General features: G+C 35.5%; 1 protein-coding gene across 16 annotated transcripts in view; it reads right to left on the minus strand.

The window, feature by feature from the left end:
• The window catches only part of LOC135201728 (potassium voltage-gated channel protein eag-like), a 447,586-nt gene that overhangs the window by 21,337 nt on the left and 401,811 nt on the right, over positions 1-24,438 (minus strand). For 10 of the 16 annotated variants that reach the window (XM_064230923.1, XM_064230930.1, XM_064230920.1 and 7 more), the window contains 7 exons: positions 19,496-19,664; positions 17,447-17,710; positions 16,352-16,563; positions 8,388-8,538; positions 6,614-6,912; positions 5,679-5,794; positions 2,200-2,220 (listed from right to left, as the gene is read on the minus strand). In XM_064230923.1, the coding sequence (XP_064086993.1) occupies positions 2,200-2,220; positions 5,679-5,794; positions 6,614-6,912; positions 8,388-8,538; positions 16,352-16,563; positions 17,447-17,710; positions 19,496-19,664 (1,232 nt within the window). The remainder of the gene's footprint in view (positions 1-2,199; positions 2,221-5,678; positions 5,795-6,613; positions 6,913-8,387; positions 8,539-16,351; positions 16,564-17,446; positions 17,711-19,495; positions 19,665-24,438) is intronic. The other 6 variants (XM_064230931.1, XM_064230928.1, XM_064230918.1 and 3 more) reach the window with 3 other exon arrangements.

Raw genomic sequence — 24,438 nt, forward strand, 5'->3', positions numbered from 1 at the left:
TTAAAAAATGGATTCTACGAGGAAAAGGTAAGAAGGACAATAATAAAGAGAGAGAGAGAGAGAGAGAGAGAGAGAGAGAGAGAGAGAGAGCGAGAAGAACGAGAGAGAGAGAGCGAGAGAGAGGAGAGAGAGAGAATCGAGAGAGAGAGAGAGAGAGAGAGAGAGAGAGAGAGAGAGAGAGAGAGAGAGAGACCTGTAGGAGAAAACATAAAGAGCTATATTTATAGGTACTATGACATGGATAACAAAAGACAATGTACAGTACTCTGATTAATAACTAAGTTGAAGAAAACACCAAAATTGACAGAGGATAAAGGTAATCTTGATGAGAGATAGATGGTCTATGTTGTATTACTGCTAGATCTGTAAATTCCTTTATAAACATTTGGGATAGACGGTCGTATAAAAGATGGGAAAAATAATATTTCACAAAGGACAAAAAATGCTTAAAGAAACTAGAGGGCATCCTTATGATAAACAGACAAGTGAGATTCCATGTGACTTTTCAAAGGACCAAAACAAGGGAGACTTGATTTCTTAGAGCAAGAGGAGGGGGACTTGATTTCTCAAAAGTTCAGAGGGAAAGGAGCTTGAGTTGTCAAATGTTCAGAGGGGATGACATTTTATTTCTCCAAAAAAAGGAAGGAATCTCGATTACTAAAATGCTTCTAAGGAAGGGATTTTGATTTTACAAAGTTTCTGAAGGAAGCAGTTTTGATTTCTCAAAAGTTGATTTTGCTTGATTTCTCAAACTTTCAGAAGGGAGGGAACTTGATTTCATAAGTTCATAAGGCAGGGATCTTACATGAGAAAACACTTGCTCTTTAGAAATCTCAGAAGGAAGGTAATTATTGCTAAAAAGTTCTGAAGGAAGGCAGCCTGATTTCTTAAAAAATTCAACAGAAAGGGAGCTTGACATGTAACAATTTCACAAGGAAGAGCTTGATTTCACAAACTTTAGAAAGAAGATATCTTAACTTCAAAGCAAAGGAGGACTGAAGCTTGGTCACTTAATATGTCAAGAGGCCAGAAAGAAGGATGCTCGATTTCTCAATAAGCCAGAAGAAAGGGAGCTATCAAGGGTTCATAAATCTTTAGTAAAAAACAAAGTTGAAGTTGAGGGTTTGCTCAGGAAGCTTTTGCAAGGATTCTGGAATAGAGGATGCAAAAGACTGAATCCTTCACACTTAAGGCATGAGTGAAAGATACTGCAGGTTTCTGCTGAATGTGAAAAGGTATTCCAACCTACAAAAGGGTATTCCAAGGTTTCTGGAGAGTGGAAAAAGTATTATTACGAGAACTCCAACCTAAAAAGGGTATATATGGATATATATGTATATATATATATATATATAAATATATAGCAGTAAGAGCACAGGGAACAAGGGTATCTATGCCAACCGGCTGAGTGCAGGTTCACGCCAACACTTGTAGGGAAAACAAGCAATTTGGTGTCAAGAAAGGAAAGTCAGGTATGATACGCATATAAAATCAAAGCTCTCATTACACATAAAACTAAATTTTAATATAAGATTTTAAGAATAGAAATTCAAATAGAAAATACACCCGATAGGAAAATATGGAAGAGACATAAGTACATTGTACGTACCAATAAATTTATGAGACAGAAAATAGAATTTAGAATTTAAGTTTCAGATTTCTAAATTAATGGAGGTATACAATAGGTAAGGAAGTGAGGTAATTTATGAATTTGCGAAAACCATCATATAATGGATAAAAAGAAATTACTAAGATAAAAAAAAAAAGCCATGGAGCCTGACTTTCCCGGAATAGCCATTAGAACTCCCCTAACAAAAGCCAGTTACTGATGATCTGGGATACACTCACCATGTTTCAGAAGTCGACAGAGAGCTGTGAGAAAGCTCTGTCAAACCTAAACAAACTTTCTGAAGATTACTTCATTTTTTCAGTGTGCTGTATTGATGAAAATTATTAATTTTTTCTTCTTCTTATCTTGTATTTAACCATTTTCATTTTGAAAAAAAAATGCAAAAACAAATGCAGAAATCCGCTTGCTAATGTTTGCCAAATCAGATCCATTACATTGTCACCCTCTGTTGTCTCTGAACCCATGATGAATGTCATCTCAGAAGGGAATGGCCAAAAAGGGCTTGTAGCCTTGATATCTGAGAGAATCTTATAGAAAGTGTTTACACCAACACCCGGGCACCACTTTACCTCCAAGTTTGTTCGCTGACACTGGCGAGCAGGGAGAAGGGGTTCACAGAGACACAAGAAAAGAATACAATAGTCAACAAGTGATTGGTATTAAACAGATATGGAGACATGGTGGCTGTTTTATTCTCTTGGTATCATATACCACTGAATATTTTTTTAAAAATGTCTTTTACAGTAGATGTAACAATTCTTAAGTTTCCTTTGTAATTTACAGCTACTACCAATGTTTCATCTACAGTTTCCCATCTACTCTGTGTTAGGAGATCCTTCAATTGTAATGGCTATTCATTTAAGATAACACAAACAACTTCAAACTCCAGTCATCCTGGAAATTACTCATCAGTGCTAACATTCCCCTCCCAAAATTATATACTCTGAACTGAACCTATGAAGTTCCATTACTGGAAATCTGAATCTTGTATAGTAATCAGGAACATGACTAGTACCCCACAACTGCATACGGCCAAATATATATAGATTATCGTCCATAAACTTTTTCGCAAGATCTTCTAATAGGCAACATTTGCCAAAACGAGGCATTATATTTGCAGAAGAAAGAAATGATGAAAGAGACATTTCATTTCAAAGATGTTCAGTGGTATGATCCTAAGCCTCTCTCTCTAATAGACAGTGAGTTATTTGCTGGTTACATGTTACAGCATCTACGGTGCAACGGGCACACTATCAAAGCCAATACAAGCCACACACACCTAAAGGGTTGAAAGTAAGATGGCAGTGGAATTCAAGGACCCACAAGTTGGAACTCTGATACCACAGAAAAATGAGTAACTTACTTTAAATGCATGAAGATGCATTTCAAGTACTTACTGATTTTGTTCAGTTCTAGGAAAGCTTCCAGAAAGAATTATGAATATAATGACTCATATAGATATCATCATAGATGTTGGGATAAAAGTCTGGTATACTGCAAATAATAATTTAGAGTTCCAGCCCATGAGCCTAATGAACCATTTATTCATAAAATATTTAATGGACTGTTATCATGTTAGTATATTATTTAGATTAAATTACAAGAAAATTTTAGCTTTTCCTTTCAGTGAATTCTTATTGCTAAATCCCTATTGAGGACACCTCCTACACTGATCCTTGATGACACATGGAATTAGTACTAATATTAGAATGAGAAGTGGTGATAAAATCAAATATGGCAAAAGTTTACTACTATCTGGATGATCAATGGCTGATAAATCATTAGTGGCAATATTTCACTACTATCAGAATAAGAGATGGAAAGTGAAAGCATGAGTATGTAACATGAAATGACAGAAAAAGCTCGAATGTAACTTGTAGGTTTTAAAATGGCATGGAAATATACAGGGTTTGCTTTACAGTATTGATACGTGATCAGGGTTGTTGGAATAACATACAATAAAACAAACACAGTCACCAAAACCCCACTTCAAAAAAGATCTGTAATCACTTTGTATCCATAATTCTAAATAGATTTTTTTTCCAATATCTTTATGATGGTTTCTCAGTTTCTGCTAAAGCAGTCTTATGCCTCCTCTTCCAAACCTAATCACCATAATGAAGAATGAACTAATTTCTCAAATAAGCAAATGATCTAGAAAAATGTGCTGACTCGGTTACCAAACAGAAGTCAGCAGGAATACCAGCAACACACTACAGAGAGACTATAAGCATTGCAATAGTTAATAATTACCACCTTAAATATACCTACACATTACGGGCGCCACTGATGATGTCAAGAGAGAAAAAAGAACATTGCAAATGTTAAGAAAGCAGTCTTTAAAGCACTCCTAGGACTTCTAACCAAGCAATACCTCTTAATACATCTAACATCTAAAGCACTACACGAATTACTGACCATTTTGTAACTAACAGTTTTTAGGAAAACAGGCTTTCAAATATAAGTAACACATAATCAGGGGGACCTTCATTTCCTTTGAAAGCTTAACATTTGCATGTTTTGCACAAGTAGTGACTATAAAAACGTGTCTTCTTTTGCACAAGGGTAGAAACACAACATCTCAGTAAAAGGGACTGTCACACATGTGCTCCTTCTGGTATCTTTTAGCATCTTCCAGCCAGACTTTTCACCAAACACCAATATTTTTTGAAGAGATGCAAAAAGTGAAATCACGCATGTTTGTCGCAGTGATGTCACACAAGCACAAACATGTGTGACTACAATTTTGCCATAAGTACTGGTTACTTGGTGTGCAGTTAGGTGACCAGAAGCTAAAAGGTGCCAGCAATGACTGGCACCAGTGCAACATCACCTTAATGGGGGGATAAAAGATAAACAACAAAAGGTATTTTAGAAAAAGTGGGCAGAAACACCAATGGAACCCCACCCAAGGCACGAGTCAAAAACTGCAAAACCCATCACATGGAAATGGCTGGGATGTGAATTGAAAAAATAAATTACTCATGCAGATGTATTGCAGGGGGGAAAATCTGAAAACCTACCATTCAGAAAATGTCAAAATGTAAACATTTTGAAACTTTCAGACGGAAAATGCCATGTGAGCATTTAATTTGTACTGAAATTTTACTACAAAGCCAGTAAGCATCTATTGACGAGAAAGTATTCAAATAATGATTCTGAGTTTTAAATGATTTGGGATTACCACAATGCAATGCTTCCTAATTCCCTAACCTCCTCACTTGATGAATATTTCACTGAGCAAAAAAATAAGTTTTTCTCAAGTCATCTAAATGAAATGCAATTTTCTTTTTATATTCAGGATATATAACTGATGCAATTTGACAAAACTTTTTGGTGCCTATAAATTTACTGAATTGGATAACGTCAGTATGACTGGTAAAACACGTAATTCCATCTGAATGCATATATAACCATATACCAAGCAAATTAAGTTATCTCATTATAAAGAACCCCTGGGTAAAATTTGAAACATAACGCACAATACTCAAATAATTCTGTTCCACACATCAACTTATTTATACATTTAGCATCTGTGGAAAAATAAACACCACAATTTTCCATCATTGGGTCCTCCTCACAGCTACTCTTCACTGCTCAACAATTATCTTATAATCAGAAATAAGGACGCAACTATATTTCCGGGAAGATCAACACAAGTTAACATTAAAACACCATCCTATCTTGATTTCAAATTTGGAAAAGAATGAATCACAAATTTACACCCATAAAAGCTACAGATTTTTCAGTACACTGCACATCTTTCAGCTTTTAGCGGTCTACTGTACTGGCTTCTACCTCTAGTGAACCAACGTTTACAAGAATTTGTGACTACATGTACATACTGGTGTAATGTTATTTTTGCTGTGTCTTGTGTAACACCTACCATTACGGGTGTCTGGTTTTTTCTTTTACTATAGTTAACATCAACGAAGTGAGTTTGAGACATCAACTAATGAGCACTAAACACCACCTGTAGTCTACCACATCAATTCTAATCTAATCACATACGAGTGAATCTAAAAATATTCTCCTTCTCTAGGATTACCTGGAAAATATCTTTCTAACGAGATGATCATGGCTCAACTCTTGCTGGGGTTCATGTTTCCGTCTCTCAGCCAACTCTTTCTCCCGACGGACGTCACTCACTTTCCTGAAGATAAGCTGTGGAATAATGATAAATTAGTACTGGATAAAACTGTCTGATTCTTTCTTAAAATTTCATGCATAAAACCCAATTCTTCCATATTTAAACACTATGTATGTTATTTGATTCTACACGTGTGCAAATGCTTGACGCAGCAAAAATTCCCATAAAATTTTGTTTTTGGGGTACAAACCATATCAACAGACTCTCAGTTCTTCAGATTAAGCTAAGATAAGGGATAACAACAAATGCAGGAGAAAGTGAGCCTGAATCATAATTATGTTATTGGAAGAGGCAACACATCCTGGAAGCCACATCCTATAGGATGCTACAATACACTTATATGTATTCAATTACCATGGTTATAAGACCAATTTACGTACTTCAGAATTATATTAAAATATTTTAATAATTAAAAGCCTGATGAAGTTTTAATAATTCTTGTAAGGATCGTGTTATTTCGTTTATTGTCCAAAGACAATGCCATATGGGTAATCTGGTACACTGAATAAAATGTTATAAGAGAGGTCAGAACATGGATCTTAAAGGTGAGATACTCACATACATGCATTTTAATTGCAAGGGATAAAGACAGAGAAGCCTAACCTCAAAAATATGATAGTGTCTAATTCACATTCTAAGGAGTATGTATTTCACATCACTATATCACTATCTACACAACAAAGTCTATTCACAAATGTCTTCTAGATATACAAAAAAATTACATAAATTTTCAGTATAAATTTATTGATCACAGCAACTTACCTCCTATCGAGTTCAAGATTTATAACAAACTGTAAAATAAAGAAGCAAGGAACTCAAGATACGAAACTCACCCTATGCCTAAGATTGTAAGTGAGTACTAGATTCCGAGCAAAAGAATTGGCGAAGGCATGATAGAAATCAAGAACTTCAAGTAACTTTTCTCTCTTGATAGCATGTAAGTCACAGTACGTGAGAGCACGGACATTAGCCGCACTCTGGCCAACCGTTGGGTCCTTCCAGAAGGTGTCACCAAAGACGTCCCCTTTCCCAAGGATGGCTACAACTTCATCGTCTTGAATCACTTCCAGAGATCCAGTGACGATGAAACAAAGTTGGTCCAATGACTCTCCGGTATGGAATAGCAAATCACCTGGAAAAAAATGCCGTATGTTAAATGACGCCTCAAAGAATATTTTGTCAAACAACGTTTGGAAAAATGGAAAAATGTCATACAATATCGGGAAAAATCTCATGCTAACTATCAAACACAATATGAATTTTACTGTATAAAAATACCACACCACAAGACTATTCGTATAAAACATGACCTACTTATGATTCTTGGACGGTAATTTTAATAAAAGCAATTAAAACTCTTTAAGTTATTCCACTAGACCAAATAATTTTCAAAAACTGTTGTCATTAAATAAGCTGCTGTCTATATACTAGTATGTATAATCAAGAACCTGTAAACAATGAAAATAACTTATAAAGAACATTAAACACCCTAACTGCCCAGAATTCTGAAATTCACATATGTAATGTTACACGGCCACCATGGTATCACTTTCTTGGTTTAGGAAATGACTAATGTTTATTTCAGAACTAAATCATAAATTTAACTTCAAAACAATTATGGAAAAAACTGTAAGTTGCTTTAAGAAGCATTAAGAAAATGTTTTGTATCCGACTGAAAATTTAAACATTTCAATGGAGATTCTATTTGACAAAGTATAAAATTTATTGCAAAGCTTTATACACCTCATTACAATCTTAGTCATAAAAGTTTTGTAGGGAGAGGCAGTTCCATAATATGGTTCAAGATTACGCAGAAAAACACATCCTATGCCATCTTTGTCAGCAATTACTGTACACTTTGGTAACAAAATGCTGGTCATTATGATGAAACTCTAGAACTTACTTTATAACCAGAGGCAGAGAAAATAGATATTTGTTTTAAAATTAAGATGTGCCAAAAACTAACATGCTGAAGAACTCAATGTGCTTACCTAGCCTAAACCTGAAGAAAACAAGACATGGGGTAGAAGAGGAGTTTGTGTTTGAAAGGGTAGTGATGGAAAATCAAATCAGGAAAAACTGACCCACGAAAGGACCAGTAAGAATTCCATGCAGTCAGGTTTCACTTACACAGTGGACATTACAGATATTGAATTGTCACTAAACTATAGTATATACCTGGTGATTATTTTAAGTTGTCTAATTTAAAACTAAAATATCTCTTATAAAATTCTTCAATTCTGCATTTGTTTTGCAGGTAAAATTGTAAAATAAAGGTAGTGTGCTGGTGAAATAAAAAAAAAAATCTGTGACTATGATTGAATAATACCAGAAATGGTGATAAAAAATATCCAAATATCTATGAATATTTACTATGCAAAACACATTCCCAGATAATGAACTTGAAGCACAAATCTCAACACATTAGAGACATATTGATCAAAGAAAAACAGGTATCTCATTATGACTGAATAATGTTGGAACGTGCACTGAAATTGTGTAAACACCACAGTAATTTTTCCCAGCTAAGAAAATGCAATAAAAATTCGAATTACAAGAACAGCACGTTCCTGGCTAAATATGAAGAAATGAAAATGGCTCTCTTACCTGGAGCCGAGTGACTCATTGTGAAGTGCATAGCCAGCGCCCGAAGACACCCATCAGACGCCAAACGGAAGGCAGGATGTTCATTGAAGACTTTTCGGTTTAAATGTACACATATATCTGCCTTCATGTCTTTGGGGCAGTAATTCAGTACCTATGGGTTGTCCAGATTGAAAAAATTAATAAAATCAAACAACATAGTTTTGGTGAGCATTATTTCTAACATTGATTGCATGTAGACGATTACTTCTGAATCTCTGGCTACAAGACCTATTCTTATATGCAGGCACGTACACTTCAGAAATTTGACGAAGAATGCAATGACCAATATCAAATAATTTGAATGTGTACATCATGAAACACATCACAAAATATGATGTACTATACATAATTAGCATACAATTATAACAAATCATAACATGATTACCCTATGGTAAGTACTGTATCATATTGCAGGTTCCTTAAGAAATAAAACTGATTTTGCAGAAAGCTCATCACTACACATCTACAAATGAGTTTTAGAGAAAGCCTGTTACTACTGTACAGCTCTACAAAGATATTCTTGGAAAATGAAAGACTGAAGATGCTCAAAGTTAGAATTTTCTCTAGCAAAATTATTAGAGGGTATTCTCAGATGTGGTTCCAATCATGAATTTTTAACCGTTGTCCTGCTCGGTGTTCGCTTGCAAACAGCATCTTCAAAGGAAAAGTTGAAGCTAAATTCTGTAACAACAGCCTAAAGAAATAAATTCAAGTCTTGAAAATCACCAAAGAAATGAAGGGCATCATGGGAGAAATTTCCTCTTTCATCATTTTTTGGAATAAAGAGGGAAATCTATAAAATATTTTCAACGTAGACAGAAAAAGGAAATATGTAGAGCCATTAAAATGATAGGAGGGGTGTGTGTGTGTGTGTGTGTGTGTGTGTGTGTGTGTGTGTGTGTGTGTGTGTGTGTGTGGTGAGAGAGAGAGAGAGAGAGAGAGAGAGAGAGAGAGAGAGAGAGAGAGAGACTTACCTGAACAGTAGACAAGAAATAAAGGCAGGCAAACATGTGTTGCTTATATATGAGAAAGTTAAAAAAATAAAAGCAGAAGGATAATTACTCAACGGAAAAAAAAGGAAGGCAGGGAAATGACAGCAATAGGAACATGTATTAAATGCACTGTGAACATTAAAGATAATGGGGTCTGAATCTACGCCTGGTCTTGCTTGGAGAAGATAGGGTGGGTGTGATGGGTGATTTGAATGCAAGAGTAAGGTTACAGAGATAGAGGAGGGCATATCTATTAAGTTGATAGTCCCTGACCTCAATGAAAATGAAACTTTTGGATATGTACTCTGACATGAAGAATGAAAAAACGGGACACAGAAATGAGAATACAGTATATCTGGAGAGTGTTACTAAAACATTATCATACTGGAATAGAAAAAGGACAGAAAGCCCTGCTGCTACAAGAAAAGTATAGCCTAGTTTTCTGAATGACGGTGGCCACCCAAAATGAGATTCAAGATGATAACAGAAAACATAAAGTGGACGGGTTTTGCTCAACAGAATACAGACATGACTGTTCAGAGTGAACTGAAGATACGAAAATCAAACGGATGCAAAGGTCAACTACTCGTACGACACAAAAAAGTTAAGAGAACTGAGTGAAGATTCTACTGTACAAAGTGAATCTTTAATAGATGCAGTAATTATTTTAAGGCATTCTAAGGTGTAAAATATCAAAGCAAACTCTAATCACTATCAAAATATACCTGCATTACTCGGTGTGATCATATAACACAAAAAAGACTTCTCAATAAAACCAAAAAAGGACCATAAAGAAGATGAGAAAAGCATCAAATGATCAATAACAAAAATCAGAAAATTTATAATTATTCATACAACTATGAAACTATATACAAAAAAATTATTAGTCAAAACTAATGGTTTCTTTGGTTCTATTGATAGTTTTTATCAATAATCAATACTGCACTGTACGTACTTCATTCCATATTAAAATATACAGTATATAAAAGCGTGGTTTGACTTTGCAAAATAAAATATCAAAACAATGAAAATAAAAAAGCCAGCATTACTGTTTGACTGATTTGTAATTTTGACTAGACTTTACTTTTTTCTACTTTATGCCAAATGGGCTGAAGTTCTTGGGAGAATGATGGTCAAAATCAGTATTTCAAAATGGCTGTTATATCTGTAATCCTTCTGTAAACCTAAATTGATTTTGATATTCTGCTTTTTTATGCTTAAAGTCTAAATTTAGTTCCCTTCAAACACTGTGCAACTGAGTTTAGTCAAGCCAAGTATGCACATATATATATTGCACAAAATCAACAATTTGCATAATTCCCTGGAAAAAGAAGTGCCTGTTTTAAATTTTCAAGTTGAAGTCCATCAGTCTTATTACTCTTCTGGCACCATTTCGTTGAGCCAAAACAAGATGACAGAAATAGATACAGAACAATACATAGTCCAGCTGCAGACACCACAAGAGAACTCTACAAGAACATGATCCTCACCTAATGCCTTGTGAACAGAAAATATACTGTCGACCAAAGCATTATTCTCAAGATACTACACAGATGAGAACACTTCTTGGTCATTAACTATATTTCATGTCTTTAACAAGAATCCATAAAGAATTTCAACCCTTGATTAGCTGTTTTACAAATTTTTTTTTGGAAATTTTCAAGGGAAACCTACTTTACAAATAACAATCTGGTCTGCACCAACTACAGAATATTAGAAGAGCTTCAATTTGTATAAAGTTGGGTGTTATTGGACTGGAGAAAAAAACAACTCAAATGACCAGATACGTGGTTGTGTTTTTACAGAAACTCCTTCAAAAGGTAATATTCTTGTAAGCCTAAAGTTAAACCTGAAGGCAAAAGTCAAATGTTAAAAATTAAGTTGAGAGAAGAAGAAACAAACCTAAAGTACCAGATATAATTAGAGTACTTTCATGAAGACAGAGTTGTTGGATAACTGCTCACAAAGAGGAAGTGGTTAGCAACTGACAGCGGGTGCTACTATCATTTTTTAACTTATCAAATAAAAAATCTACTGAAGTGTATATAAACACAGACCAAAAAGGTTCTGGTTGTCTAGTGACATATAAATAGAAAACAGATTCATCCATCAGTTATTAAAGTGTGCTAAGCAAGGTACCTCAGTATCCATTTCTCCTCAGTAACAGAAAGAAAAAACAACAGCAGAAAAGTATACGGGAATAACAGCCTAGACCACTTCAAGAATAGACTTTCTTTTTGATATAAAGTTTTTGAGGATGGACTGATGAATACCTATGTATGTACACGAATCCCATGATATAGCCTTATAGGATATCTTACCGAACCGAAATATCTTAGGCCACTGCCACTAAGGACAAATATATAAAAAAATAAAAACTTTGCTTCACTCCAGCATCCAAGCAAGATTCTGTTTTCCATTATCATGGACAATTAGCTAAACCATTCTAATATGACCAAATTATTTAATTTCAAGAGTGATTTTTTTTGCTCGTATTCCAAAGAACAATGACACTCCTTGGTTTTTGGTCCCAAAAGTAATCTAGTACATCTAGAAAACAAAGTAAACTTGCCACTCATCCATTTAGGTTGGCAGGGTTCTGGTAGGACTCCTTTCACGAATCAAAAAAATCCTCTCAAACTTTAACACAGCAGTCAATATCCTGATTAGGAAAGCATCTTCTGCAAAAATAAAACTTGTCTCAAAGGCAGCGATTTAGTCTCTAGCCAAATATAACAACTTGGCATTTCTGAGGAGCATGGAAAGGTTGGATATCTAAGTCAAGACTTATTTTGAGCAAGTATAGAATAAAAGTTTTTTTCATTCCACAGGATTCAAACCAATTCATTCGAGAGGTAGAAAATGAGAAATTAGGAAGTCTTTAAGGTCACACAAAATACAAATACATTAGTTAAAACTAGAATGTAAGTTATATATATGTATGTATGTATGTATGTATGTATGTATGTATGTATGTGTATGTAGTATTGTATGTATGTTATGTATGTATGAACTACGCCTACCGTGGTGGAACTTCACTCACCTCACCTACACAAGTAAAATAATTATATAGAATATATTATGAGTAGTTGTGGGTGTGTGTGGGTGTCATTATAATATATAAGACTAAACTATACCCCCCCCCTCCCCCTTATAGTATATACTAATGTAATATACCACCCACACCCAACAACACCACACACAATGACACAAACATAGACCATATGTAATATATATATTATATATAGATATTATATACATATTATGTGTGTTAATAATTATATAATATATATAATAATTTAGGATATTACTGTGTGTATCTATTTTATATTATAAAATATATATTTATATTATTTATTATATAATATTCTATATAATAATAATAATACTATATGTATACTATATATAATATGTATATTACCGACACCACACAACATATATAATAATAAGTAATTATATAAATATATAATAACACTATATATTTAATATTATAAAACTATAGAGATATATAGATATGATATGTATATATTATATAAATAATATATATATATACACTATATATATATATATATAGATATATATATATACGAGATATACACACCACACACACACATATATATATATATATATATAGGGATATATAGAGATAATATATATACAAATATATTATATAGATATAGACACACACACCACACACATATAATATAATATATATATATATAATAATATATATATATATATATATATATATATATATCTATATATAATATATATATGACTTAGAAGTAAATTGTACAACAATGTAGCAAAAGTCTTAATAAATGTGAAAATAATAGTAATCCATAGTTTTCAAATTACACTGTGCAGAATAATGTGCATACTTAACTAAAAACTCCTTACAGTTACTGTCACTAATTAGCCGGGTCTGTTCATCAAGACTTAATGAAAATTTATTTCTTGATTAAGTATCAATACTAATATTATGCGACCTTCAATTAATTTGAGGATGTGTATGAATTAGGATATACAAAGGCTTTGTCAAGATGTTTGGCATCACACTATACATAAAAAATCTCATATAAATCACAGGATTTATAAAGGTACTCGGTCAGGAAGTTTGGGAGTGGATTAGGGGGGCACTCTTGGTAGGGTCAGGGGACATTTCTTGACCTCGGAGCGGCACTAGGGAAAAGGGGGTTGGGACTTGCCTGCATGTCCGACCTGGTCGATGTATTTTTATACATATAAATATTTTTTTTTTTTTGAGAGGGGTGGGGGGATTGGTGGTGTGGTGGTTAGAGAGGCGAAGGATTCAAGAAGACTCTTCAGCCAGATCTGCTTGGGAGTCTCTTAGCCAACTGCTGGCCGGACGGGGCTCCCTCCACAAGTGCGCGTGGCCCCCTTCCTCTAAAATGCGCTGAAGATTTGGGAAGAAATTTAAAATGATGCATGAAAGTGTTCACAGCAAAAAAGAGCAAAAGGCACTCGATTCCTTCAAACATGAGGAGTTTTTAATCAAGGCAAAGAGGCAGAGGGAGGTTGGTGGAGAGGGAAGTCGCATTCTCCCGCTGGCACCAACCTACCCACAGGGGGCTGGTGAGGGGTGAGGGCCAACTGATCACCACTAGCATTTTTTTCTCTCTCTCTTGTATTTTGGTGGAATTTCTTGGGAGGGAGCCCACAAGTGAAAAGCATGCAGTAAAAACCATATCAAATCAAAAACAAGTCACGCCCATTTCTGGAGAAAAAAAAGAAGTATAAATAACAAGCCAAAATATGCAAAATGTAGTAACTAGTATATATATATATATACAAACTCTTCTAATGCTACCGTTAGAAAAGTAAGTTTTATTTATTTAAAGTTATTCTATTTTTCCTTTTGCCCTTTTGTCCTAAAAATTTAATATAGAATATTGCCAAAATATCAGTATATATCCTGACATAACTTATATGTTCTGTATGTATATTTTGTGATTGTTCAGTTAAAAATGATTATTTTTTATCAATCATTTCAACAACACTGCAAGTGAAATAAACGGGTTTCTATAGGTCAAAGGGAAGGTGGGTGTCATGGTCAGCAATCTAGCTCTCTATGATATACGTTCAAGAACCATACAACCACATTTAAGAGTTAATAAGAAAGAGAGAAAAAATTATACTGTGTATTATAACTTGTTCTTCTCTTGCCAAGAGTTTGAGATTAGTAAAAATACAAATACAATGTCTAAAAATGTGGATAACAATTTAGTATCTTTAAATATACTTGAAAAGTAATGACTCTGCACTTTAAAAAAAATTCTTGGCAAGAATTTAATCCAGACGGCCATAAAAACAAATATGCAGCATGAATAATTCAACAGATTAAAGTATGAATTTAAATTATTGCTTTCTCCTGGTATTCAGATTTTACTGAACGAGTCTGGACTCTAAACCTGGAATTAATAAACTGATAATGATCTCTGCATCAAGAAATATGTTAACAAGGAGTGTTAAGGAATATGAGAATCACGGTTCCTCTTGATAAGATTTCAAGCATCACTGGGGGTTTACAAATAAAACTCCCGGACACATTGGGTACTTCAGAGCAGTTCCAGGAAACAAATGATGTAGATTTCGAATGAAATAGAGTGGGCTCTTTAAATACTTCATCGTCACGGCAAACTGGCTGAAAATGGTTCATGAACGCATTAAGAGTAAAAACTGTGACACATCTTTCCTGAATATATTATCAAAGATGGAATTAAAGGACCAGTGACATGAGCTAGTTCTTCTCCACTCAATACAAATTTAATTTTTACACAGCATTTGTACCAATAGAATCTTCAACTTATTTCTCCTGTTATAAAACTATTTTCATTTTGTTTCCAAAGGGTATTATTATGCAAAGTTGGTATATCTGATGTGTTTTTTGAGATATGATAAAATATAAATCAACTGGTGGCAGATATGTATAAGATTAGTTGTCTTGCAAGACAAAACCTAATGCCTCCATACATACAAATGACTTTTAGTCTGTGATATAAAAATGGAGGCAACTATTTCAGCGAGCAAGAGCACCGAAAATCAGGGGAAAGCCCCTGAAAGTTATATATTTACAGATCTATTGGCGCATATCGTAATTACAATTGGTTTTACAGTCCCGCAGTGTCCTTGTGTAGGATCTCTTTAGGCCTACATTTCCTGTGGTTTTCTCAGTACCAGTGTCCATTTGAACTCTCAACAGAAATAAGTCTAAAAAATATTACATACGTAATCAAGAATCTACAGATGCAACAAATGTTTTCTTAAGAGATCAATGAACATGCAATCCGTAACCATTTCTTGCGCTTGAAGCAGGTGAGGAACTGTATATACATCTGCAAATGTGGTGTCTATTCGGTGAAAAATAGATAAGCAAGCTATTATGATGTCAACGGCCCTTTAAAATATCTTCAGAAAGATAGGTAGTTATGCAGTCATGCTTTTTTGAGTATGTCAAAAAACCCAAAAACAAAAGAAATGAGCATTTCAATGATACTGGTGGTAGGCTAAAAACAAGCGTAGCTGTTGGTGGTTTGCTAATGAGAGAAAATAAAATCATTCCAAAATGTGGTTTCAACCTTTTTTTGGCATTTTGCATAGCTTCCAGGAGGCAAGATCAAAGCTAGTGCTTATGTCTCACCTTCGGTTTTGATATAAATCCTTGTTTTTATACTGTTATACAACATTACCCAATTCTGTGTACAATGTCTGTGTCTAAGGTGATGGGGTGGAGGGGGCAGTGGATACTGGTGAGAGGGCGGTTTCATGTTGCAGCTTCATATTTTTTTTTATTTATTTATCTCATCAAAATGATAAAACAAACCGTAAGAAATAATGAACCATCGTCATCATCATCATCATGCTTTTCACTTGGTTAATACCCGTCCGTCGGCCGTTGGAGTTGGTAAGTACCTCGTTTTCTACCTTGTTGGTATCGATCCCTTTGGTCATCGCCCAAGTCGAGACCACGTAGTCCATGACCCGCTCGGAGAGCGCCTTCGGAACCTCGTGCAGCTTCATGAACTCCCTGACGTTGTTCAGCATCTCGTGGTACTTCGCCGTCGCCGACGTCATCTGCTGGATGATGGTTGTCACGTGACCGAAGATGGTGGCGTAGAGCAAGGCTGAGAGAGGGAGAGACAGAGATATATTATTGCCTGATTGCTCAATGGCAAGAACACTATAGTCGATTCACATCACCCGTGCATCTGATGTCTAGGCCAGTCCCTTACGATGCTCCTGACTGGCTGTTGATAATTCAATCACAGGACTGGAAACTCTCAGTCTCTCACAAAAGTTCACAGAGGCAGGATGTAAGCTCCACCTCTCTTGAGGATACTTTTAAAAAAAGTATCCCTCAGGAGAGGTGGAACATACATCCTTCCTATGTGAAATCTCGAGAGAGACTGAGACCTTCCAGCCCTGTGATTGGCTTATCAACAGCTAATCAGGAGCGTCATAAGGGACTGGCCTCGACACCAGATGCACAGGTGATGTGAATCTACTTATAGTACAGGCAGTCCCCCGGCTTACGATGGTCTCGGCTTACGACATAACAAGGTTACGACACTTTTCAAGTACATTCATCAGAAATTATTTCCAGGTTTATGCGCTTGTTCCAGGGTTACGACTCTTAGACCGCCAATCTCACCTAAGAAATTTTACTCCAGAAATGCAAAATATCAATTTTAGAAGGGTTTTTTGGTGAAAAATGCAATAAAAATGCTGTTGACATAGTTTTTGATACACACAAAGCTTAAAAGTAAGGTTTTCTCAGGATTCTTTATGATTTTCCAGCTTACAACGATTTTTGGCTTACGACGGGTCTCTAGAACGGAGTCCTCGCCGTAAGCCGGGGACTGCCTTTACTAACAATTCGGAGTTGTACGTTAATTATAGTCTATAGATGTATGAAATTGTGTATTAAGTAATTAAATTCCCAATTCAAATCAAGAACCAAGAGATCTAAATAAAACTGGAAAGCTCTAGACTAATGATCAACCATACCTGCAATGATCATCATGCATATCGTGAAGATCTTCTCATTGTCGGTCTCGGCCGCCACGTTGCCGAAACCGACCGACGTCATGCACGTCATCGTGAAGTAGAGCGACGTTACGTACATGGTCTTCTTACTGGGACCGTTGATGAGTTCGTAGGTGTCTGTCCCGTCGGTGCCCGTGGAGAAGTTGTAGGTGTAGGGTGTTTGGGTGACGTTAGCCAGCTTCCACAGCCACGAGTATTGGATGCCGTTGTCTGCGTCGCTTTTACCTGGTGGGCGGTCGAAGATGTTTTGATTTGATTCATATAAATTTTTGGCATTATGTCAAGCACTGGGGCAACAAAGGCCACTCAGCGCCGAAACGGAAATCGACAGTTAAAAGGTTATACAAAGGCGTAACAGGAGGAAAACCTCAAAGCAGCTGCACTATGAAACAATTGTTAGGAGAGGGTGGACAGTAAGATTGAAGAAAGAGAATATGAACGGAGGTAAAGTAAAAGGAATGTTTGTTTGTACGGTGTTTTTACGTTGCATGGAACCAGCGGTTATTCAGCAACGTAACCAACGGCTCTATACGTGACTTCCGAACCACGTCGAGAGCGAACTTCTATTACCAGAAATACACAACTCTCACAGAATCGAACTCGCGGCCACCGAGGTGGCACGCTAACACCATACCGACCACGCCACTGAGGCGCTTAGTAAAAGGAATGAAAGTAGAGGCCGAAGAGACGCTACAAAAGAACCTTAAGTAATACCTACATTGCACCGAATGCGGTGCACTGACGGCACTAACCCCCTACGGGTTCGAAGATGTTTTAGCCCTGTGTTTCTGCAGATTTCTACCCTGATATGATTTTTCAGACGAATATTCCATTATAATTTTCTTTTTTTAAATATATACTACTGTTTCTTTCCCTCAAAACTTGTTCTGAGGTAATAATAAAAATTACAACACGGAGATATCACCCCACCCCCCTTTCTCTCACTAAAAAGAAAATTATACCTCTTATACACGTAATTTTTCTCTCACTAAAAAGATAATTATACCTCCAACAAACGTAATTTCTCTCTCACTAAAAAGATAATTATACTCAACAAACTAATTTTTCTCACTAAAATATAAATACCTCCAACAAACGTAATCTTTTTAACTCAAAAATATACCTCCAACAAACGTAATTTTTCTCTAACTAAAAAGATAATAATACCTCCAACAAACGTAATTTTTCTCTAACTAAAAATATAATAATACCTCCAACAAACGTAATTTTTCTCTAACTAAAACGTATAATACCTCCACAAACGTAATTTTCTCTGAACTACAAGAATGAATAATACCTCCAACAAACTAATTTTTTCTCTAACTAAAAAAGCCTAATAATACTCCAACAAAAAATTAAGAACTTTTTAATTTTTTCTCTAAACCTAAAAATAAAAGGAATAAAATACCTCCAACAAACGTAATTTTTCTCTAACTAAAAATATAATACCTCCAAGAAACGTAATTTTTCTCTAACTAAAAAGATAATACCTCCAACAAACGTAATTTTTCTCTAACTAAAAAGATAATAATACCTCCAACAAACGTAATTTTTCTCTCGCTCTCAATGCTATACCCTTCTCAACCAATTCTCAGTTGTACACTAAATAGAAAAATATTTCCAAGGACAGCATTCTCTCTCTCTCTCTCTCTCTCTCTCTCTCTCTCTCTCTCTCTCTCTCTCTCTCTCTCTCTCTCTCTCACCTATATTATCATGAGCAAGAACATATGGCTAAGGGCAGCTTAGACTTAAACTAGAATTTCTCCACCATTTCTCATGACAATAATGACAAATATTTCCAAGGGCAGCATTCTCTCTCTCTCTCTCTCTCTCTCTCTCTCTCTCTCTCTCTCTCTCTCTCTCTCTCTCTCACCTATATTGTCATGAGCAAGAACCAGTACTGGCGTAAGGGCAGCTTAGACTTATACTAAAATTTCTCCACCATTTCTCAATTATACAATAAATGGACAAATATTTCCAAGGACAGCATTCTCTCTCTCTCTCTCTTACCTATACTATACCATATACAAGCCAGCCAGTGGGCGACCAGCATATAGAAACAGAGGAGGAGGATGAGCATGGCGGCACCGTACTCCAGGTACCTATCTAGTTTGCGGACGACGCGACCAAGTCGTAGTAGTCGGACGACTTTTAGCGCGGAGAAGAGCGACCCGATCCCCTGCGGAAGGAGAGGAGAGAGAAGGACGGTAAAATTATGTTGCCGAAGGGACGGAATCAGTGAAGATGAACAACAAAGTTTGAGCATAAGTGTTCGCTGAACACGTCACAGTGTATAAGTAGTACTAGGCAACCATTTGAGACTACTAGGCGCATGCGCGCCAGTGACTACTGCTACTACGAGGAGAGGCATTTAATTTTAAATTTTCATTGACATTAACTTTTGATTTGAAAAATAATATTCTCTGAACTCTGCTACTTAAAAAATTAAGTATCTTTGTAGAAAGGGGATGTTAAAAATGCCACAAAAGTAGTATATGAAAGCAGACGCATAGCGCCAATTACTTATACTTTATAAAAAATTCCCTGACTTGAACTTTAATAGTATAAAAATATTATATATCTTTGTGAAAAGGGGATGAATGTCCATGCATGTGCTGATGACGATCTCACGAAATATGCCGATGACGTTAGATAAAAAAATTCGTGTGTAGTACGAGTCCATTACACAGAAATGGTAAAAGGCGATAGGTGTTAAAACAAGAGTTAATGAGTCTGAATTTACTTGTGGAAATAATATCACCGTTATTTTATTTATCTGCATATTACATTTATGCATAAAATAATCAGGATAATTAGGATTATTACCTTATTTTTTTTTATTTTTACAGGATGCCTGACACAGCCAGAGTCTTATAAAAGGGGAATCAGTCACTCAAATAGAATCTTCACTACAGCCTCCTCATTTTCGTGGTTTGGCAGCTGGCAAATTTGATTAAAACTCACTTCATGATTATTGAGAATACCTACAGTTTTTATTATCATTATTATCTAATTGGTTCTAATCGTCGTGAACACTGAGAGCTACCAGATGAAAATGAACAGTTTTTGATCACATTAATAATTGAATACTTGAATTCATCAATTTAAGTAGAGGTGTAGCGTAGATCACATTACGTGTATGTTGTGTATATATATATATATATATATATATATATATATATATATATCTATATATATATATAATATATATATGTATATACATATATATATGTATGTATGTATGTATGTAAATATATAATTACATATATATAATGTTACGTGATGAAATGTGACCTTTGCACTTTTGTGATCAAATACACTGCGTCTAATAAGTTAACAGTTTGTAGGGAGCAACTCACAAGATATCCATAAGATATATACAGGGTGTCCGTAAAGTCCCAGTACCATTACAAGTATTTATTGCCCAGAATGGTTCTAGGACTTTATGGACACCCTGTATACTGTTACGAAGATAAATCTTTTCAAGGTAGCCTACATTGTATGGCGGATTTCAGTAATAGTTCGTGTTGAAGTTCAGTTTACTGCCGCTTATTCGTATTTAACGATCACTGCATTTCATGAAGAACATTATATGAGCGCTGTTATAAAGAAATTGATAAGTAATTCCGATATCTGCTTTAAAAAAAATGGCCGAGAATGATTTGTAACGAACGATTTTTTTTTTCATTCTACGCTTAATCTAAAGACTCTAATAAATCATATTTGGATATACATGGATATATATGAGTATGTATAAATGTCATAACGAGGGAGAAATGGCAATAAAGAAACTATGAATTATACTAAATAGTTTCCAATGCCGTAAGCATAATCAGAGTGGGGGGGGGTTTACATCCCAAATCAAGTTACAGTCGACAAAGAACTCGCAAGAAATTACGAATCGGGCTTTCAAATCGCCAAGAGAGACTTAGCATCGATTATAAAGGTCTCAAAAGAAGTTGGAATTTCCGCGTCTTTTCTCTAAGTCAAAATCATCATTTCCTCCCCTCGTTTATGATAGGAATAAACTCACGGACGTGTGAAGCCGTCGACGCACCGAATAGACTAAAAAGATTTGAAAATGTTAAATAAAAAGCACGACTGGCATCAGATGACTCCTTATGCATAACTGAATCACGAAAAATCACGAAGGAAACAGAGGCGATGGAGTAAGTACTACTGCAAGGCCTTTCGACTAAGTACAGGACAATAAGTCGAAAGGCCCTACAGAACTCTACTGTTTCTCTTTCCTTCGTGGATTTGGTCTTTATGAATTCATTCTGTTTTCAACCGCACAGCAAGTCTCCTGACGAGAGACATGATTTAGCTAAGGTTGCATTGCATTAAATGTTGCATTTTTCCATTTACTATTCTAACTTCCATATACTTTACAGTTTTGCATTTTTTTTAAGACGTGGTCTTTCCCTTGGTTCACTTCAGGTATATCTAAAGGCACTACAACACGCTGGAGTTAGAGCGTAAAAGTCAGAATTATAAAGTGTATATTCTTGTTCGTACGTAAGATTTTTACGTGTCGAAACGAAGTACGGTAAAAGTCAGAACATAGTGTATATTCTTTTACGTACATAAGATTTTTACTTGTCGAAACGAAGTACGTTAGTACAGTACCACCTGTTACATGTATAACGCGCGGCAGATTATATTAGTATTTACGTTAGCCAGAGAAGTATACAAGGTCTTTTGACTTTCTGCTGAAGAGAAGGTTCTACACCGATACGTGACCAATTGAGCCTCTGTACCTCAGTCGAAACAACAGGGTATGCGCACGAGCGTTGGCATCTCTTGATTACGATATGTAGTACCACGTAATAGTACCATAGCCGTTCGCACCAGACTATTAAGATCTATTGCAAGTGGTTAAGTACCGAATTTTTGGACGAGGTCGTATTAAATCATAAAAAAATTGGACAAGAACATTTGGACGAGGTCGTATTGGATAAAAAAAAAAAAAAAAAAAAAAAAAAATTGGACGAGGTCGTATTGAATGATAAAAAAAGAAAAAAAATGGACAAGGTCGTACTGAATCAGAAAAAAATTGGACGAGGTCGTATTGAATGATAAAAAAAAGAAAAAAAATTGGACGGGGTCGTATTGAATAAAAAAAAAATTGGACAAGGTCGTATTGAATGATAAAAAAAAAAATCCGACTTGAATTCTGTTCACTTCCGTCCAAATTTTATTCTTTCTTATATAAGCCATCATTGACTGGAGTCCCTCTGGGGCTTTCTGAACCCAGAAACGAACTACATTTGCTCTCTGAACTAAGGTAAGTTCAAAGAACGTATATTTTGTTTGTTTTTCGGTCCAACAAATAAAAAAAAAATGACTTCAGTGAACGTTGGCCTATAAGAGAATGTCAGGTCTTAAGGTCGCCTCCCACGATGGAAAACGTTACTATTGTGAATTCATAAGAATATTCTCATCTTGTTTGATCATTTTTGTCTATGTAATTGTTCTTCAGTTAGAGGCTCTTGTCCTCAGCGATATCCCGGGGTAACATGAATGAGTTCTAAATAGTCATCCAAAAGGTTCTCAGTACTATCTATGCTATATCTATTTCAAGGTTTTTACTCTAAATACTATTTATGATATATCTGTTTCGAGGTTTTTATGGTAGAAAGAAGTGTTGAAGCAGAAAGATCAATTCCCAATGTTAAAATTTAAAACACGTGCATCTCAAGAGTTCGGATTTATCTATCGAAAAAAAACATTTAAATTTAGTTTCTGAAGGTATGTCTTACGGAAACGACTCCGTGAACTATCTCGGTCTACTACCGACACGGTTCGCGAGCTGCTTCGAAACGCTGCTGCTGCTGCTTGCTTCGTCCGAGTGGGAACGAAACGAACATAGTAGAAGCACTGTTGCCAATTGGTATCTGTTTACCCTCCAAACTGGGGATAAGACTTACCCAAAATCGTGGAAATGAGTGAATTTAGCGTCCCTATTTGTAACATATATACATAAATATTATAGTAATTTTATCATCATTGCATCACTATGGCAGCTAGAACTGATGGAAACAGTTTGTAAAGGCATCGGCGTATGCAGTAATCTGCGCGAATCATCAGTCAAAGATTGCAAAACGACATTGGCTGTGCAGAGTGAGAGAGGACATATTATCATAAATGCAACTGGGTGATCAGTGGAACGAAGGATACACACACACAAAATCGTGCACGAACGACTGCAGTACAAACACAGTCTTGGTTCGAGTGACTGATAAAATATCCTGGAGGTGCAGCAAGTTGATCAAGTCAAGGAGAGTGTTCCGCCATGTTTCTTTTGTTTTTTGTACGAGTCTCGAATCCTGTCCCACAGCGTCTCGTAAGTACGACATGAGCGAAAGTTGTGCTAAGACCACTTCTCGTCCCGGAATTTAAAAATAAAAATGTCTGATTTATCTATAATTAGTTGTCTATGATAACACATGTGGATTTTCGTTTTAAAATAACGATGCCTAGAGCACGGGATAGTGTTTCAAAAGCCTACGAAGTCCGTATCTCATCTTCTCAAAATTAAATATAAAAACCCGATTTATATAACAAATATCCACTATAAAAATAAAACTACGAAATTCGCTTTAAAATACATTTTTGAAGCTGAAACCGTGATAAAAAAAATTAACGGGAAATTCTGAAAGTAGAAACAGACAGACTGCTAGCTAACTCCACGTGACCGAATAAGTGATCTATTACCCCTGACGTCCATGTCCACCATTTCCCTCTATTCAGAGGCTCCAATGCGGGAATGCATTCAGGAATACCACCCCCGCATATCGGTATTCGCAACGCGGAAGGGCAGAATTCCCGATGGTTCGATATAGTAGCCTACCATTGACATACATTGACCGAGGAAAGTGGAATGTTCATATCGGAGGTCACCTTGATTTCGAAGAATTGGGAGTTACAGCTGTAACTCTCCTCGAGATATT

The sequence above is a fragment of the Macrobrachium nipponense genome, chromosome 28, assembly GCF_015104395.2.
Source record: "Macrobrachium nipponense isolate FS-2020 chromosome 28, ASM1510439v2, whole genome shotgun sequence".
Lineage (NCBI taxonomy): Eukaryota > Metazoa > Arthropoda > Malacostraca > Decapoda > Palaemonidae > Macrobrachium > Macrobrachium nipponense.